Source organism: Sinocyclocheilus rhinocerous, unplaced genomic scaffold (assembly GCF_001515625.1).
Source record: "Sinocyclocheilus rhinocerous isolate Xijiao unplaced genomic scaffold, SAMN03320098_v1.1 scaffold1295, whole genome shotgun sequence".
NCBI classification, from domain to species: domain Eukaryota; kingdom Metazoa; phylum Chordata; class Actinopteri; order Cypriniformes; family Cyprinidae; genus Sinocyclocheilus; species Sinocyclocheilus rhinocerous.
In genome coordinates this window covers 53,334-72,735 of record NW_015660499.1, presented here as the reverse complement: position 1 = coordinate 72,735, position 19,402 = coordinate 53,334, and the positions used below count along the sequence as shown (strand labels likewise).

Sequence of the window (19,402 nt, the reverse complement as noted above, 5' to 3'; positions counted from 1 at the left end):
GTTGAACCCCTGATGTCACATGGATTATTTTACAGATCTCCTTGCTACCTTTCTGGACCTTGATCGTGGTAATTACATTGCTGTCTATGGGAGGGTCAGAGAGCTCTCATAATTCATCAAAAATATCTTAATTTGTGTTCCGAAGATGAACGGAGGTCTGACGGGTTTAGAACGACATGAGGGTGAGTAATTAATGACAGAATTTTCATTTTTGGGTGAACTATCCCTTTAATTGGCTGATTTTGATTATTATATGCATCATGTTTTATAATATTTTTGAGTAAATTTGAAGCTAGATTTGCAAACAAATTGCTAAAATAAAATATTTAATAAAAATAAAAAAAGTAAATTAATTAAATAAAAATTATATATATACACATATAGTCATAAAACCTTTTATTTAAATATACAAACATTTTATTTAAATGTATAACTCTCAATTATGAGGTCACAAAAGCTTTTATTTAAATATATACATTCCAAAATACTATTCCATGTAGTTTCTCGATTATTATGAGGACATAAAAGCTTTTATTTAAATATAGAAAACTTTTATTTTAATATATTTAAATGAAAAACTATTCTAAATTCTATTAGGCATAAAAACGGCATGCATAGTAATTATTAAGACTGTATAGTTTTAGATAGAAAAAAGCTTATCGCACCACGCGGGCGCTGGCATCATCGACTGCATTAGATTGGCCATCAGCCACTGCTCTCTAGATATCAGCAGAGACCAAAGGAAAACCCATTTTGGTCGACCACTAATCATGACGACTTCAGCAGAAAGCAAAGGAAAAAAAAAAAATCAAAGACTGAGTTCTCCTTTCCAGTTCTGAATCGATTAAATTTCCAAGAAGAGTCAAACAAGATTTTCAAATCATATACAGTGGGTTCCAAAAACCATTGATTCCACATAATCAGTGCCACTCGTTTACTTCATGATCAGTCCTAAAAATTGTGCACAATCTGAAATATTTTTGAAAGTTTATAAAGAAGGTCCTAAACCCTTGTTGATTTCCATGTATAAATGTAAAATAAATAAATAAATACTTTCAATGTGGTCTTAAACCTTTGGACCCCACTTTATGTATTACATACTAGTTCAATAATTCTATATAAATGTAATCAAATTGAATAAGCATTGATTTATTGCATGCAATATTTACTAAAACCTGCACCAAAATAATTTTGAAAACAGGACGTGCATACACATATTCTTAAAATGGCCTAATATCATCCAAACGAATCAGCCTCTTGAATATATTAGTTTATCAATAAAATGAATCAGTGTGTAATAATTTATGACAGTATGTGTCTTCGTTCACCTTTAAGACAAATGTGTTCATGTTGTCTGGCATCTCTAGGCGATTACAGCGTCGAATCTCTTGGATGTCCGAACAGGGTACGGTGAGCTTTGGAGTTTTGTAGTCCTAAAACACAAAGAAAGCAACACATCTTCTTAATATAATCATATAACAGTTACATAATGTCTTTAGAAACATTTGCTTCCATATATTAACTCGAAAACCTCCTTTACCATTTATATTGTGCTTGTATGTGGTATTTTTACTACCCTTGTAAATGCATTAGCCTAAATGTTGTACGGTAGCAAATGTCTTCTCTTGAAAAAGTTGCTCTTCTCTATTTATCTTTGTAAAAGCTACTAAACTTAGAGCAGATTTCCACAACAGCAACTCTGACACGGCATTATAAGAATTATTACTCAGGAACTGAACACTATTGCTGCTTATAATGTTCTCATTTGTGAGATAAAAGTGTCTGCAAAATAAATGCAAATGTAAAATTTTACACTGAGAAATAAACTCTGAATTGTATGGAAGCTCGTTCCTGCCAGACTCCATTAAAAGAGGCAACTCAGAGAAAAGTAAAAATTGCAAAAAAAAAATAAAACTTTTTTCCTTGCAAAAAAGGTCAGAACTGCAAGATAAAAGTCAGAATTCTCACAATTCTGACTTTTTCCTCAGAATTCTGAGTTTACATCATGCAATTCTGTTTTTCTTTTCTTAGAATTCTGAGTTTACATCTCTCAGTTCTGTTTTTTTTTTTTTTTGCTCCTATGGAATAAGCTTGTTTCGGCCACAGGATAAAAGAATACATTTAGCTAATTGTGATTATCTCACAATTCTGACCTTTTTTTCTCAGAACTGCTACATAAACTTACAATTCTGAGAAAAACAAAAGTCTGAATTGTGAGCTATAAGTTCACATTTGCAAGAAAAATGTCAGAGAGATAAAAAGTTGCAATTGATTTGTTCTCCCATACTGACTCAAAACCAAACAAGTTTCTTTATAAATCAATAAAACATAATGCACCACTCAGACATACAATCTGACAAACAAGGACTATGTCATCGATGATAAAACATAGACTTCTAGTGCATGACACACTCCAGTGTGGGTTTGAGCGGAGAGAGGGAAAACAGAGGGGGATGATTTCCTTGTTCTACTGGGATTAGCTAAGAATGCTCATCTGGAAATTAAGGGAGAATGGAGCTATGACCCGTGATCTGAAACCTTCGACCTATGCCTACACACACATATACACATTCACAAAATACACACGCACACCAAATCTCCTTGGGAAAAAATGAGAGCGGATTCCGGGAAGTTGTGAGAGCTGCAAATTAATCCGGACGCTCTGAGCTGCAGGAATTTCCAGTGTGTCCCGTTAGGTCTGACACATCAAAGATTTGGGAATGAAGAAGCTCTTTCTCTCTCAAACGAAATCTGTCATTTTGAGTGAGTCAGACTGAATTACGGCTTAAAATAACTTCACACGCACAGGCTCATGCCAAATCAACAGTGCTGTAATATTACGATCTTTCCTCTTTGAACTGCAGTCAACTACTACAGAGGAGAGTAGAAAACACCACTGACTCATTCACATCCACGCACACTTCTGCACTAATTCCAGCAGAACAAGAAGTGATTGAAGTATTAAACCACACACATATACGGTAAAACAGATGATTGGTTTCTCTTCTCCATTTCTCTTCGCAAATGCAAGAAATTTGCTATTAAACTTGGAGCAGATTTCCATATAAGCAACTCTGATGTTGAATTATAAGAATTCTAGGAACTAATACTAAAGAAGACTTAGTTTGAGTCTGAGAATCAGCATCAAAGATATTACCAAGACATTACTATAAAATAGCTGGATATTTGATAACTTTTGACATCCATGTTTCTTGTTCAGTTTCAGGAGCAATTCCTATCACACATTATACAATAAAAACAGGTCTGGCTGCATGTAAATATGTTTACGGACAAAACATTTTATACAGCTAGCATGAATATGGTTACATATGAACAATGATTTAAACTAGTACACATACAGTTGCTAATAAAAGATGATTGGTGCATCATTTAAACTGGTGTACATACGGATGAACAAAATATCATTTAAAGTAGTATATAAATAGTAGTATAGCTACAAACTATGGAAGCAGATTAGACTCAATAATAATTCACGCAAAAGACACGATGAACACATGAGTATCCCAATTCACATGCATGAAACCCAATTCACATGCACGAAAAAAAAAATATTCACAAAAAACAATTTTGTGTGAATTTGTGGATTTGTGTGTGTATTTTCGAGACTTTCCTGGCAGCGAACTCCTCCCACGCGAGTCACTCATACTCTTTAGCCAATCAGATTTGAGTCTGTCCATCGACCAATCATAACCTACCTGGATGTTACGTCATCAGCGCGAGACCACAGTTCAAGTCACGGTTCAGCAGAGGTTTGTGCAGTTGATCGTTTGATTTCAGTTAACTAGCCTTGTAAAGGTGTATTGTTTTATCTTTGCATGCTTACTTAAAGGCGTCATATGATGCGATTTCAAGTTTTCCTTTCTCTTTGGAGTGTTACAAGCTGTTCGTGAATACAGTAATTATGTCCCCACTGGATGCAACAAATGCCTCGTTCATAATGGGTTTTAATGTTTTTGTTTCGTCGCTCCGCTTTCGGACAAGGTATCACAATATGGCAAGGGGCGTATCATTTCCGTCTCACGCTTGAGGTATTCGGCCAATCACAATGCACTGGATAGCTGGCCAATCACAGCACACCTCGCTTTTCAGAACGATGAGCTTTGTAAAAATCAACGCGTTTCAGAAAGGCGGGGCATAGAGGAGAAACAATAATGTACAGTATGTGGAAAATAATGTGTTTTTTTAACCTCAAACCGCATAAACACATTGCATTACACCAAATACACCAAATAATGTTCATTTTTAGCAACGTCATATGACCCCTTTAAAACTTGGAAGTAAAATCGGTCGTTTAGACATACTCGTTAACGTGACCAGTGTAAGCCAGTGGCTGCTATGAAAACAGATAGTGTTGCCAAAAAAGTCTTGTGTTAGCCACAATGTCCCGTATATTGGCCAAAATGAAGAAAGAATTCTGCTCATTGCCCTGTTTTTGTTCAGCAACGCTGGGTGGCCAATGTCCAGCCTAGCTCCCACTTAGCGCTGACCCTGCCCTCATCATAGCAGCTTTATATAAAGATGAATAGACCTCACAAGAACTCAGTGTATGAATAACGGTGTGTTTGTACTCACCATTTGTGCAACAGGATGCGGTGTTCAATTAATACACACTAATTGTTTTCCCTTGCATTTTTCAGGATTTAAACACTTTGCACAACATCTGGATGACAGTTACAGACCTCTTCATTCACATTAATCTTTATCTGTTTTTTACCTTTATGTATTCATTTCTTAATGTAATCAACATTCATTTACTTATTTTTTTTATATTATATTACTGTGATTAACCATTGTTAATGTTTAATCTTATATTGAGTTGTGATGTAAAAATCTTTGAGATTACAATACACAAGACGATGTTGGGAAGCAGCAGTTGTATTTGCTTGGTGACAGTTGTGGAATTTATGCTGGTCAGACAAAGACAGACTGATCATAAAAAGTAATGCAAAAAAGATTCTTCAGTAAATTTTATTCAGTTATTTTATCACTTTATCTTATGCTTTCTGCTCTTTTTCTATTTGTATCTCTTGTAAAAGTATAAGAGTTAACAAGCCAAGGTGTTAACTGCTTTCAATATCAGACCAAAATCTGGCACGTCCTGACAGAGTGAGAGAGAGAGAGAGAGAGAGATAGTGAAGACTGGATCTAAAACATTTGATTAATTAACTTTTCACATAATGTATTACACTGATACTTTTATTTATCATTCGGCCATTAAAGTTTACTTTAAAAGAATGCTAAAGACTCTAAATGGGACACTATACCAGCCATTCAGTGTAATTAAAGTTTGAATACCCTTTGACTGAAGAACCTCTAGCACAGCGTCAAACTGGTATCGAGCCAAACTCAGCTGTAGTTGTGCTATGTTTGTATTCCCTCATAATTGTCAATTCATATTTCATGTTACAGGCACATTACAATGAATCATGGTCAGGTCATTTCATGGACATTTCATTCCCAAAGTATTCAGAAAACTTCAATAAACTTTAAACTTTAATAAATCTTATACAGCAACTGTAACAACCGACTTGTTTTGAATGTTTTCATTCTGACATAAAACCAGAACAATAAGAACATTTAACAATGCATAACAAATCTTTACGCCTTAACACATACAAAGTCATAGGGTTCTATTCTAAAATAAATGTAGTAATAATAATGCATGACTTAAAAAAAAATCTATTGAAACTGCAGCATAAACAAACTTTTTTTTTTGGTTTCCAATGTGTGCATGTTATCACATACATCATCATCAGTTGAATGCGTGCCATCGCAGGACTTGACACACAAGACAAGCTCTGCTGTGACAGCTCTTTTATGTCCTCAATAAACAAAAACACAAAACACTGCTTGAAAAATATCCAAAAACTATATTTTCATAATCTTCTATTTATTTACGACATGTCCCATCATTCAAAACCTCATTTTATGCTTTACATTGAGTTTATGAATCTAATATCTTAATGTGGTATGGCATCCACGTGAATAATGATTATTCATTAAATAAACATGAGAACCGATCAATATGAAATCATAATACACTCTGGACTAAACAGCAGCCGCTGGCTTACACTGGTCACGTTAACGAGTATGTCTAAAAGACCGATTTTACTTCCAAGTTTTAAGTAAGCATGCAAAGATGAAACAATACACTTTTACAAGGCTAGTTAACTGAAATGAAATGAGGAACAATAACGCGCATCATACGCCCACAGCGGGTTATGATTGGTCGATGGACAGGCTCAAATCTGATTGGCTAAATAGTACGCGTGTCCCGCGTGGGAGGAGTTCGCTGCCAGGAAAGTCTCGAAAATACACACACAAATCCAAGGCTATTCACACATTCACAGTCCATGATGAACTTGTGAATTTGAAACATTTAAAATTTTTGTACACAGTTGTACATCTGTGAATTGTTTTGCATTTGTGAAACATATTTTATGAATATATATTCTTATTTTGTGCACGTGAATTGTTTTTTGTGAATATATATTTTTTTCGTGTACGTGAATTGGGTTCATCATGCATGTTAATTGGGATATGCATGTGTGCATCGTGTCTTTTGCGTGAATTATTATTGAGATTAATCTGCTTCCATACAAACATCTACTAAAACTAGCATGCATACCATTACAAACAAAAGATTATTAAAACTAGGGTCACACTTTATATTAGGTGGCCTTAACTACTATGTACTTACATCAAAAAATAAGTACAATGTACTTATTGTGTTCATATTGTATTGCAAAACCCTTTTGCTGCTATTGAGGTGGGATACAGGTATGGTTAGGGACAGGTTTGTTAGAATGGGTAGGTTTAAGGGTGGGTTAAGGTGTAAGGCATGGGTCAACTGTGTGTAATTACATTATAATTATTATTACATTATAAATGTAATTACAGATGTAATTACATATACTGTAGGTATTTGTAAAAATATGAGTACAATGTAAAAACATGTATGTACACAATAAGTGCATTGTACCAAAGAGCAAAACTAGTAGCGGGGGGGGGGGGCACCATCCCAGTTGCTCAAAAAAAAACTTCTGTTTTATATTAATATTAAAATGAACATATACATAAATAAAAATATAAACATGACCATATATATATCATTTTACGGTGTATGCAGTAGGCAGTGACGCGCCATTCATGCATCCGCACCCGTGACAGCTGGCACCTCATGTTTGCGGCTGAATGCAAATGATCATAATTGATGGACAACTATGCCCGTGAAAAGACATCAGCAATCCGATGCCGAGAAAAGAAAAAGAAAAAAAGGCACCTCATGTTTGCGGCTGAATGCAAATGATCATAATTGATGGACAACTATGCCCGTGAAAAGACATCAGCAATCCGATGCCGAGAAAAGAAAAAGAAAAAAAGATGAAGATGAAGCCTGTGCATCACATAGCCTACATTCATAATCCTGTGAAACTTTTTTGGCTGTTGACGTAAATAACGTGTTTTAATGTCGGTAATAATTTCACTACCACCAACGTATCTAATATTCTCTCTAAGTTTCCATGTTCCCTTACGAAAATTAGCCATGGTTTTACTACGAATAAAACCAAAAATCATGGTTCTTGTAGCCAGGTAACCACACATTTTTGCGATAGATGACAAAGCCTCTAAAATTTCTTCAACAAAAAACATGAGGACTTCACAACCCTTACAAAAATTAACCATGGTTTTATTGTAGTAAAACTGCTTCATTTTCTTTTACGTGATTTCTGAATGCTTGAGACTATGAAATCAATCAGACAACTGTATTAATAAAATCCTAGCTATGACTTTATTAATTTGTATTATTTACAAATTACAATTGTATCTCTAGACAGTGTCTAGAACTACAATTATAATTTGTAAATAATACAATTTAAGTAGAATTTATTTATTTACTTTTATATTTTATTAAAGTTCTATTTTGAACCCTATAGTTTTTTTTTACTTCCATAATATTTGAGGTAAGGGGCACAACAATACAATACTGCTTAGGGCACCTATTTGGCCATATATATATGCATACTGTTATGAACAAAAGATGATTTAAACTATATGTAAGATTGCAAACAAAAGGTGAATGAAACTAATATACATATGATTACAAAAAAAAAGGATTGTTTAAACTACTATGCATACAACAATGAACAAAAGGCAATTAAAACTAATATACATTTGTTTGCGAACAACAAAAGAGGATTAAAACTAGTATACGTATGCTTACGAACAAAGGATGGTTTAAAGTATTATGCATTTGTTTACCAACATGTTTACACTAGTATAACTACGAGTAAAAACAAAAGATGAATGAAACTAGTAAACAAATGTTTACAAACAGAAGAGGATTTAGACTAGTATACACACTGCTGTGTGGGAAAAAAAAGACTAAAACTAGTATACATATGTTTACTAACAGAAGATGCATTAAACTAGTAAGTCATAGACCAGAAGCATCAGGATTTGGAAACCGATTGAAATATAACAAAATCCATAGCAATCAATTCATGATGTCTGTAGAGAAAAGAATTTTACTTCAAATGTACATGGAAAGTAAAAATACAAACAAAACATTTGCTAATTTAATTTAACTCTGTTCATTCAAATACCTTCAGTGGTTCTATGCCAGGAAATCGGACATTTAAAAAGATATTTACTAGTTTCAGTGTCGTAGCTTGTAGTGTACCTAACTACTTTTTTCTTTTGCAAGGGTAGCTTGCATGTAGTTTCAAACTAGCTTCCCCAACACTGTTGTGAAGTGACTTCCAGAACTGCTGCCTGCCGAGTGTGAAAAATCATGACAGCTCTTAAAGGAAGAAATCCACATTAGCTTGATTTCTATGACCATATTTGGCCCCTGTTTCTGTTTGTCGGAGGTTGGAATATTTACTCTCGCTCTACACAACACAAACGTTTTGTGAAGCTGTGTAGAATGTTGTTTATCTATTTTCTGACAAGTTTGAAGTGCATTTCCTGCGACTCAGAGTCCAGCCAACTTAAGTTTTAATGTATAATAACAGCTGTGCATGTGCAAATGCATGAGATGCCAGTAAGGCCAACCTCACAGTCTATTTGTTATTAACTTGATTTAACTTAAAAAAAAAAAATGTATTGCATAAGGATTTCATGGCTCATCCTCACATTAAAAGTTTAATTTCAACTCACAGATGTTCTCTGGTGTTACCACATTTAACACACGGTTTAATTGTGCATGTGTTGTGTACGAGTGCCATTTAAAATGCCACAACAAACAACCACGCCATTCATCTGAATAACTCCACTTCCTAATAGTTACTTTTGATTTTGTTCACATTCTCAGAACAACCTTTCAAAATGAGTCACGTAATGAAATTAGCAATAACAATCGGAAAGGAATCTAGAAACAACATGACGCTGACAACACAACAACGACACTAGGAAGAGATGCCTCAGTGATGATCTTTTGTGAGAATGTAGGCTTACGAAGTACAGATTTGAAGTCTATGGTCTTGGTTATGGTCTGCTTAATAAAAATACAGATATGACTGAACAAATATATATGTACTGTAATTATTTGGAAATGTATATAGATATAAAAACAAAAATAAAGTGTGTGTGTGTGTGTGTGTGTGTGTCTGTATACATGTACATTTAAATTAACTTAGCATAGCATCACTGCTGTTTAATAGGCTAAAGAGTGAAGAATAATTCACTGGATAATGTTAATTCACTGAATAATATTCTCTGGAATATTGAAATATAACAAACAAAACATCGTATTTTATTGCATTTCTCAACTGGCATGTTATATCAGAATTACTAATAATGTTTTTGTCGTTCTAGATTATGAAATGCCTGCTGACAGCGCAGTTTATCTATGCATTTACACAGAGCTATACTCAAACTGCGATCGCTCGCGGATATAATAAATAATTAATTTCCATAGAGTTGTATCTATTTAGATGTTTATTAGCGAAATAATGGTTATATAGTAAATGTTAATACAATTTAGGGTGTTTTAAACAAGTGAATCTTGTTAAAAGTTACATGCTGTGGCCGTGCTGGAGCATTTCCTGAGCATCAACCCGGTGAGTGAACAGCAATATGCGCTCATTCATGGCTGTATTATTTAATTAATACAAAGTTACGTCTTTATTGGGAGAGGACTTGACCAAATACAGATATGACTGAACAAATATATATGTACTGTAATTATTTGGAAATGTATATAGATATAAAAACAAAAATAAAGTGTGTGTGTGTGTGTGTGTGTGTCTGTATACATGTACATTTAAATTAACTTAGCATAGCATCACTGTATATACACACAGACAAGCATAAATAAAATATTTATAAACAAATAATTAATAATCTAAATAATATAATATCTATTAAAAATGATAAAACAATACAATTTAAATTTAGAAATAAAATATGATCATTTAGCATAGCATCACAGATATATATACACACAATCTGTAAAAAACTGTAAAAATGCTACAGTAAAAGCGGTTAATTGGTTAACGATAAGTTCTCTTACTATAGCATATACAAGAGAACTTATTGTTAACCAGTTGACAGCTTTATGTATCAGGAAAAATATCGGTAAATCGATATATCGGTCGATCTCTACATACAACTGTAATAAATCTAATGGAACATTTCATTAACTTTTACAGTAAAATACTGTAAAATTTACAGTTTTATGAAGTCCTCTTGTAATTTACAGTGAAAATTGAATTGACATTCCAACAATTTCTATGTGACACTTTACATTTGATGCTTTTTCATTGAAATAACTGTTAATAAAATCCTTACACAAATATACATTTTAATATTTTACTAATATTTGCATTAATTAAATTTAATATTTTTTTTCAACATTTTTTGAAAATAATTCCATATATACTTAATTAAAAATTTTGACCCCTATAGTAGGTGTTTTTTTTTCTTTCATAATATTTGAGGGAGGGGGCACAACAATACAATTCTGCTTAGGGCACCCATTTGGCCAGCAGCGGCGCTGCTAGTATGTATATGAATTCAACTTAATATTTTTCAAATTTTTTTCTACATTTTTTAAAAATAATTCCATATATACTTAATTTAAAAAAATACATTTTAGAGTATATATTCAGTATATTATATCAATGCTCTTCAGTGGTGTTGACAGTTAACATGTTTTTCAGCATATAACATTTTCTTTTACATTTCTTTTTAAAACACACACTCACACATTTGTACAAACGTGCATGCTGAAATTTTGACCCCTATAGTAGTTTTTTTTTTTTCTTTCATAATATTTGAGGGAGGGGGCACAACAATACAATTCTGCTTAGGGCAACCATTTGGCCAGCAGCGGCGCTGCCAGTATGTATATGAATTCAACTTTTTTCCCCTACATTTTTTAAAAATAATTCCATATATACTTAATTTAAAAAAATACATTTTAGAGTATATATTCAGTATATTATATCAATGCTCTTCAGTGGTGTTGACAGTTTTCAGCATATAACATTTTCTTTTACATTTCTTTTTAAAACACACACTACAAACGTGCATGCTGTGCTAAAGACTGATCCCTTCCTAGGTCAGAATGGTTTGCACATGGTTTTCACAGGCTTTATTTTTACACTCCTTCATTTATTTACCTCCCTCTCTTTCTCCCTGTGCACTGCTAAAACAGAGTGTCACTCTGACCTTTACTGCTGCTCTCGAAAGCCCCACCACAGCTTTAGTACTGAGAAAATACACATGAAAGAAAGAAGCAGAGATAGAGAGAGGGAGAGGGAGAAGCGCAGAAGAAAAAAGAGAGCAAGTTTCCTGTGTCAGTCAAAACCTCCCGATGATGGACAAATATCTTACTTTTCTTTAAAAAAGGGATGTTTTCTGTAATCTGAAACAGCTAGCAAAACCACTCGTCATCCACCGCTAGCTGTGTTATTGCATAAAGTGCTTTTTGCATTAAATGCACTGCAGGGAAGAAAAAACTAAAAAAGTGCATTAATGCATTTAGAAAAAGGGTTTATTTTTTTCTCATTTTTTTATTCAATCTTTCTCCCAGCTTGAGCAGTTTATCTGTAGCTGCAGATTCAAAAACACTTGTTCGCCTGTAACAATAGCATTTTGAGAAAATGCACCGGCCCTTAAATTACATAAAAATATTTATTGGCTTATTCACAATAAATGCACTTTGGAAAGTGTGAGTACAATGACACAACATGGTAAAATACATGATAAAACACACACACAGCTACTCATATTCATCTTCATATTCACAGGTCGAGTGAGCATCCTGTTTACGGACTAGAGGAGCTGAACCACAGCACCTACACGCACACAACGAGACAGAGATGAATAGAGAGAGAGAGAAAGAGAGATTGAGGGGGAGCGAGCGGTGCTTTCCATGGGTAGCTCAGTGAGGTCAGGTATACCAGCTCAGCGGTTGCAGGTTTTAACATAAAGAGTTGCAACAATGCTCACACATGCTCACAATATAGAATCTATAATCCACTCACAGCCAGACTGCAACTGCTAGTGATTCGCTGCATGCCAGAAACTAATATGTTCTCATTTGGGGTAGGTGAGAGGTAAAGAAAAGAAGAAGAATTTTCCATATTCTAAAAATTTGGATAACAATACAATTCCCATATACATTTTTTTAAATGGAAAAATACTAAATTTTAAATGGAAAAAATACACAATTTGTAAGTGAAAGTGATTCAAAAACTGCTGACAAATAATGTATTGTCATTTTAAAACAATGTCCAAAGTAAAGGCATATTATATTTTATCTTAGGCTATTCTTCTGTTACATAAAGATTTTTCATATTTATTAATATGGCATTTATGGTAGAATTGAATTGTTTAGTATTTATTATTAATAATAATAATAATAATAATAATAATAATAATAACCGTATAGTATATAATAGTATAGTAAATAATTTTAAAAAGTTGTATTTAAAAATGTAAAAATAATTTTTAAAAATGTTTATTTGAAAAATATTTAAAATACATTCTGATTTATTTTATTTTTATTAAGATAAAATCTGCTTGGCATCTTTATTCCAAACAAAAAAGCTTTATGGTTAAAACTTTTTGCTGTTCTTTTTTCTGATTTACTGTTTGAACTAGTTATTTGGTCTTTTTATGACTTGTAATCAGTCTAGTCTGTCACATAAATAAACACTTAAAATATTAATATGACATTTATGGTAGAATTATATTCATTTTTATTATTACATATTGAATGAATAAAATTCTACCATAAATGTCATGTGTCATATATATATATATATATATATATATATATGTGTGTGTGTGTGTGTGTGTGATTGGTTTTTGATGACATGAAATCATCTTAGGCTATTCTGTTGCATTGCATTGAATAAATAAATAAATAAATATTTATTTATTTATTAAAGGGATAGTTCACCCAAAAATCTAAATTCTGTCATTAATTACTCTCGTGTTATTCCAAACCAGCAAGACCTTCGTTCATCTTCGGAACACAAATTAAGATATTTTTGATGAAATCTGAGAGCTCGCTGACCCTCCATAAACAGCAACACAAATGAAATGTTCCCAGGCCCAGAAATGTAGCAAGGACATCGATAAAATGTGACCTCAGGGGTTCAACCGCAATTTTACAAAGCTACGAGAATACTTTTTGTGCGCAACGAAAACAAAAATAACGACTTCTCATCCTGTCTGCTGCGGTGTGCTGCCATTGTGGAGAGCATCACAATGCATCCACGTTCTTTCCTCTGCAAGTAAACAACGCATGCGCATGGCGCTGCTGCTTACTTTGAACTCTCAGGACAGCATGCACATTTTAGTTGTATTGCTGTCTATGGAGGGTCAGCGAGCTCTCAGATTTCATCAAAAATATCTTAATCTGTGTTCCGAAGATGAACAAAGTTTAATTAATAAAAAATTAAATAACATTTTTTATTTAATTAAAAATGTATAAATGCAAATATTTTATCTGCCTAGCATATTTAGTCCAACCAAAAAATGGTTTTATTTTAAACTTTGATGCAGAAGCAAATCGGATTGTCATTTATTCTTCTGATTTATTATTTGAATATAGGCCTACATCACATGTAACATGATAAAGTCTAGACTGCAACCGCAGTATACATTCAATTTGTGTTGCAGTATATATCACAAACACAATGCAACAAATCAAAAATACACCTACTGCAATGATTGACAGCATCTATACTGCATCGAAACGGTCTTGGTATGACGCATCAAAAGTGGAGCGTCACGTCGCCACCTGCAGTGTAGACCCATCTTGAAACAGCTGTTAGCTGAGAGAAAAACACACTGCACAACACTTCACTGCATTTACACAAACACGCTGCTAGCAAACACCTTTGATATACAAATTAAAGAGCCCAGGCATACTTTACACATGAACACACACTGAAAACCACGCTGAGAAACCTAAACACCATGTGCTCACGTCAGGGGACCAAAACTGAAAACAAAAGCAGGTCTCTGCACCTGAGATGGCCTCTGCTCATCCTGACACGCAGAAGACCGCTGGATTCATGCGATGCAGAAATAACAAATAAGGCCTCACACCTGGCATTAACATGCATTTCATATCTGGATATTTTTTAGCTGGATTGCATATATACCATCATTCCAATGCATCTCTAGTGTGGTCAGACAGAAAATTCCAGGTGTAAATTACACACTCGTGGATAAGAAATAAGATGGTAAAATTCAAACCCGCATGATGCAAATTACAGTGTCTGGATGGGTCTGACACCACTAAAATTATGACTACTACAGTGTTTTTATTCTACTTATTTTAATAAATTGGTTCAAAAGTGCTTTCAAACTACATTTCACTAAGTTTAGCAATATTAGGTCGCTCAAATTCTATAGTGTTGTCACTGCATGCAGCAACAAACATGCAGCACGTCCAATGTAGTCCAATTTAGGAAAAAAGGATTTATGTGAACTGGTTCTTTGAATGAATCAGTCAAAAGCAAACTCAAAAGTTATCGGTCTGAATTGTCTGGATCGTTGCCGACTGCACACAATGACAAACCTATAGCATGGCCAACGTAGTCCAATTCTGGACTAAATGACTCATGTGAGCCAGTTCTATGGAAGAATATTCAGGACTTTTTTCAAAAGGAATTGCAAATTGCATTATATATAGGGCTGCCCCCTAATAGTCGACTAACCGTTTGTCGACCAGAAGAGGCTTGGTCGACCAAAATTTTATTAGTCGCTTAATCGCAGAAAATAAATAAATAAATAAAAATCCACATTGGCGAAGTCACACGGATCGTTAACGGGTGGTCTATGTGGTAATACAGTAGGCTACATTGGGCAGGACATCCAAATGCTCGCCTATCATTCATCGACCTTAAATATGGCTTATCATCTGAAGCAACTTATCTTATCTTAGCAACTTTACATGGCCGCTCAATGTAATGTTACCCTAGAGAAATGTGCGCTATTGAAGTGTCTGTGCGGAGTGTGGAGGCTGAACACTCACTGCAGGACAGATGGAGGCGCCGGTGCGCTCACTTGCTTTTAAAATACTCTGTTATTTTTGCTCATACAGATAAGAGTAATACATCTTTCAAATCTGTAAAGACTCTACGTTTATTTTTGTGCACTCACAATAACAACAAAACATTGCGCTTTTGTAAAATAATGAAAGCAAACAGGATGCGCTTTCTGGCGTCTCAGTCTCTGTGAACTTGAGAACGAAACTCCATGTATAATTTGTCTTACAGACATGAAAAAAATAAATCTATAGAGAGCGAAATGTCAACTTTCAAATAAGCCAATTCAAATGAAAAACAAATATTCTCAGATTATGTAATCCTTATTAAAATGCAGACAGACGCATCCACTGCTGCAAAGATGACGAGTCAGTGTCGCCGACTTCATCTCTTAAACAAAGAATAAAGAAAGCACTAGTTTAGCAATAAATTCTTAAAATGTTAATGCAGCCTCCTTACTGTTTTACTGACGTCACCTCCCAAAACAAACACGCCCCAAATTATAGTCCCGCCCCTGATATTGATTGACAGGTTTCCGTGTTGACATCGGAAATTCAAATGCAAAAGGAATTGCGATTCCATTTGAGTTTTGGCAGGTTACATGCACGACACAGAAAGAGTGAAAAAGCAGGTATGGTAATTAATATTGTTATTTAAATATGACAGGCTCATAACTCGTAAGACATGGGAAATACAGTTGCAAATGGACTTTGCTTTTTCATTTGAAATTTGGCAGTCACTGTGCGTTCGCAAAAGTGAAAACGCAAACAGTAATGCAAGATTTGCAATTGCATTTGGATTATGTCAATTTATGCGTCCACTAGGGTTGTGACGGTGAGGAAATTTTCAGAGCCTAACAGTCAGATTCTGCAAGTAAAAATCACATTCATTTTCTCCATGGAGAATAGTGTCTTTTCAGTTTTTTTTTTTACTTTAATGCATTTTTTTTGCTTCATATAGCTAAGTTAGCAAGTTGTGAATCATCTCAGAGCTAGCTGGCTTGCTTCAATATTTTTTGAAATCTCTATGAAGAAAATAAATAAGAAAAATACTGCCAGAACCAAGGTGGCCTGTAAGATGTGCTATCAATATTTCACTTTATAAAAACGCAAGCAAAAACACAAACAACTACCATATATCTTATGCAATTGGACATTAGTTTCAGTTTAAATCCGTGCAGCCTGTTTTTATACCAAATACTGTGTTGCTGATCTGATTTGGTTGTTGGCTTGTTAAAAGAGTTGAAACGACTCTGGATGTAGTTGTGTGAGCATCTGCATGTGCATAAGGTCACCGTGAAGCTCTAACACGCTCCAGATGGGAGGATGCGGTTTTCTAGAATTAGAAATATTTTCCACAGCACTGGCTGCAATTGTTGTACAGCAAATAATACTAGAAAAAACAAGACACGAAAATAATTTCAAAATCTGAAATCTAACTTTGATACAGCCTGTTTTCTTTCTTGCTTGATCACACACCAACAAGCCACATCAGAAGACTTCGACATATACAACACAAATACAAGTCTATAAAGTTTCATCCAATCCACAAATCCACACACTTCATGAGCTCAAATGCATTGCACACTGCTGGATTTCATGGTGTCCGTATTAATCTTCTTTTCATTTTAAGTTTCTAAGCTTTTACCAAACTTTCTAAGCACTCCACCAAACTTGTTCAGACTACATCGGCAATTAAAGGGCTGTGGTCTCCAGCCCTAGAAGCCCTGTTTAATGAACATCATTTGAGGCCAACACCAGATGTTTCTCAAGCCTTCCAAAAAACATCATATACACATAAGAAAGCGTACAGTTTTGCGACACATATAAATTGCAAGGCTGTCTTTCCAATGCTTGATTCTGATTGGTCGCTCGTGGCTTTCTGCAGTCACATTGCTATACACACATATATATACATGCACACAATATGTTAGCACTTTGTCTCTGGTCGAGCTAGTCATTTTTAACTTGATAATAATACAACACTTCTGTGAAATCTGACAGCAGATAATCATACTAATTTATCTGCTGTGCACAGGCTGGTTTTAAAGTTAGGACTTCCCTGAAACAAAGTTTCTCACGCAAAGAAATGATCAGCCAGCCTGCAGCTTCCTCTCTTAGCATAGCTGCCCTCACTGTTGCTATTGTAGTGAACACACCAAACATAGAGTGCACAGTTACAGAATCAAGGCATGGACTAGTGTGCACTCTATAATGCAGCCTCCACGCTCACACACCAGTGCACACATTAAGCACACACATACGTAAGATGCATGTAGCGAAATAAACTACGATGCATGCACAGCAAAAGCCTACATGTTTGTTTCTCTCTTTAAAAAAAAAAAAAAAACAAGAATGCATCACTAATTTGACACTAAAACATGTGTGCATGCTTCTGACATTTATTGGAGTGTATACACTTTAAGTGTTTGAACTTTCTTGGCCTACGTTGCCTTTTCCTTACATAGACATTCAGAGCAAGTCCTCGCCTCTCTGCCAAGATTCCTCAGCAGCCAATCAGAGCCTTCATACAGCCGTGCTGTGACCCCTAAAGTGAGCAGACGTCATTTGCTGCCTGAATGAACTAGCAAAACTAGCAATTAGGCTATCATGCTGTGTAACCAGGAGCAAGGTGGAGAGAAAGGCAGACGAAACCGTAATTTTGTCCTTATTAGTTTCATTACACTTAATAGTATCAATCAGATCCTGTTTCAAGTTGGCAGTTTGTCTTAAATGTGGGTGGATTAATTAGGCTAAATGAGTGTTAATGTGAAAATATCACATACTAGATGAATCATGCCATTTTCATCATTTACTCATCCTTGTTTTAAATCTATGTAGCACAAAAGGATACACGCAGCAGAATGCAAGATCTGTTTTAAACTTGCTAAATATTATATTAAAAGTTGTTATTTGCTGAAAATCCTCCCCTCTGCCATAGCTCACATTTGTATTCACATATATTCAAATTTAAGGCCTCATCATGACCCTTCTCACCATTTTTGCTATCAAACCCAATTGGTTCTTCTCACATGCCAGTGACATGAAACCTGGTGCAACACATCTCGAAGTGCCATATGTGAATTTTTTATTAACTAAAACACAGCACAGCTCTCAAATCTCATTTACGGTTGCATATATTTAAACATAAGGCTTCAAGACAACAGTTACAAATGCAATTGGTTCTTGTGTGATTTGTCATTGCAAACAAACTTTGTGCAACACATCTTGAAGTGACATATTTGAATATACACGAATTAAGTCATTCATATTTGCAGATATTTAGGTATAACGCTCCAAAACAAGTCACGCAAAAAGGCAACTGGTTCTTGCATGACGTCATTGACAACAAACATAATGCAACACACTGACATGCCATATTTGAATATACGTGAATGAAATTCACATTGTTATAGCTACGACACATAGTTTACGTTTAGACATATTTAAATATAACGCTTCAAGACAAGTCACGTCAGATCATGTGACGTCAACAATTTCAAATGCAACTGGTTCTTGCATGGCATTGTCATTGACATCAAATTCTGTGCAATACATACTTGAATGAAACTGACATTTTTTATTAACTTAAACATGATGGAGCTCTTCAATCTTTTCATTTCATTTAAATATGCAATTCAATATTTGCATATCATGCCAAAATTTTAAAACACAATTGGTTCTTTTGTGATTTTTCATTAACATTAAACTTCTGGCAACAGATCTTGGCATGCCATATTTGAACAAATGTGAAAGAACTTTAAATGACATTTTTTATTAACTTAAACATGATGGAGCTCTTCAATCTTTTCATTTCATTTAAATATGCAATTCAATATTTGCATATCATGCCAAAATTTTAAAACG

The 19,402-nt window shown here is 34.4% G+C and overlaps 1 protein-coding gene across 2 annotated transcripts in view; it reads right to left on the bottom strand.

The window, feature by feature from the left end:
- LOC107725115 (SH2B adapter protein 3) overlaps positions 1-19,402 on the bottom strand; it is a 41,914-nt gene that overhangs the window by 7,522 nt on the left and 14,990 nt on the right. For both annotated transcript variants that reach the window (XM_016534268.1, XM_016534269.1), the window contains exon 3: positions 1,329-1,433. In XM_016534268.1, coding sequence (XP_016389754.1) covers positions 1,329-1,433 — 105 coding nt within the window. The remainder of the gene's footprint in view (positions 1-1,328; positions 1,434-19,402) is intronic.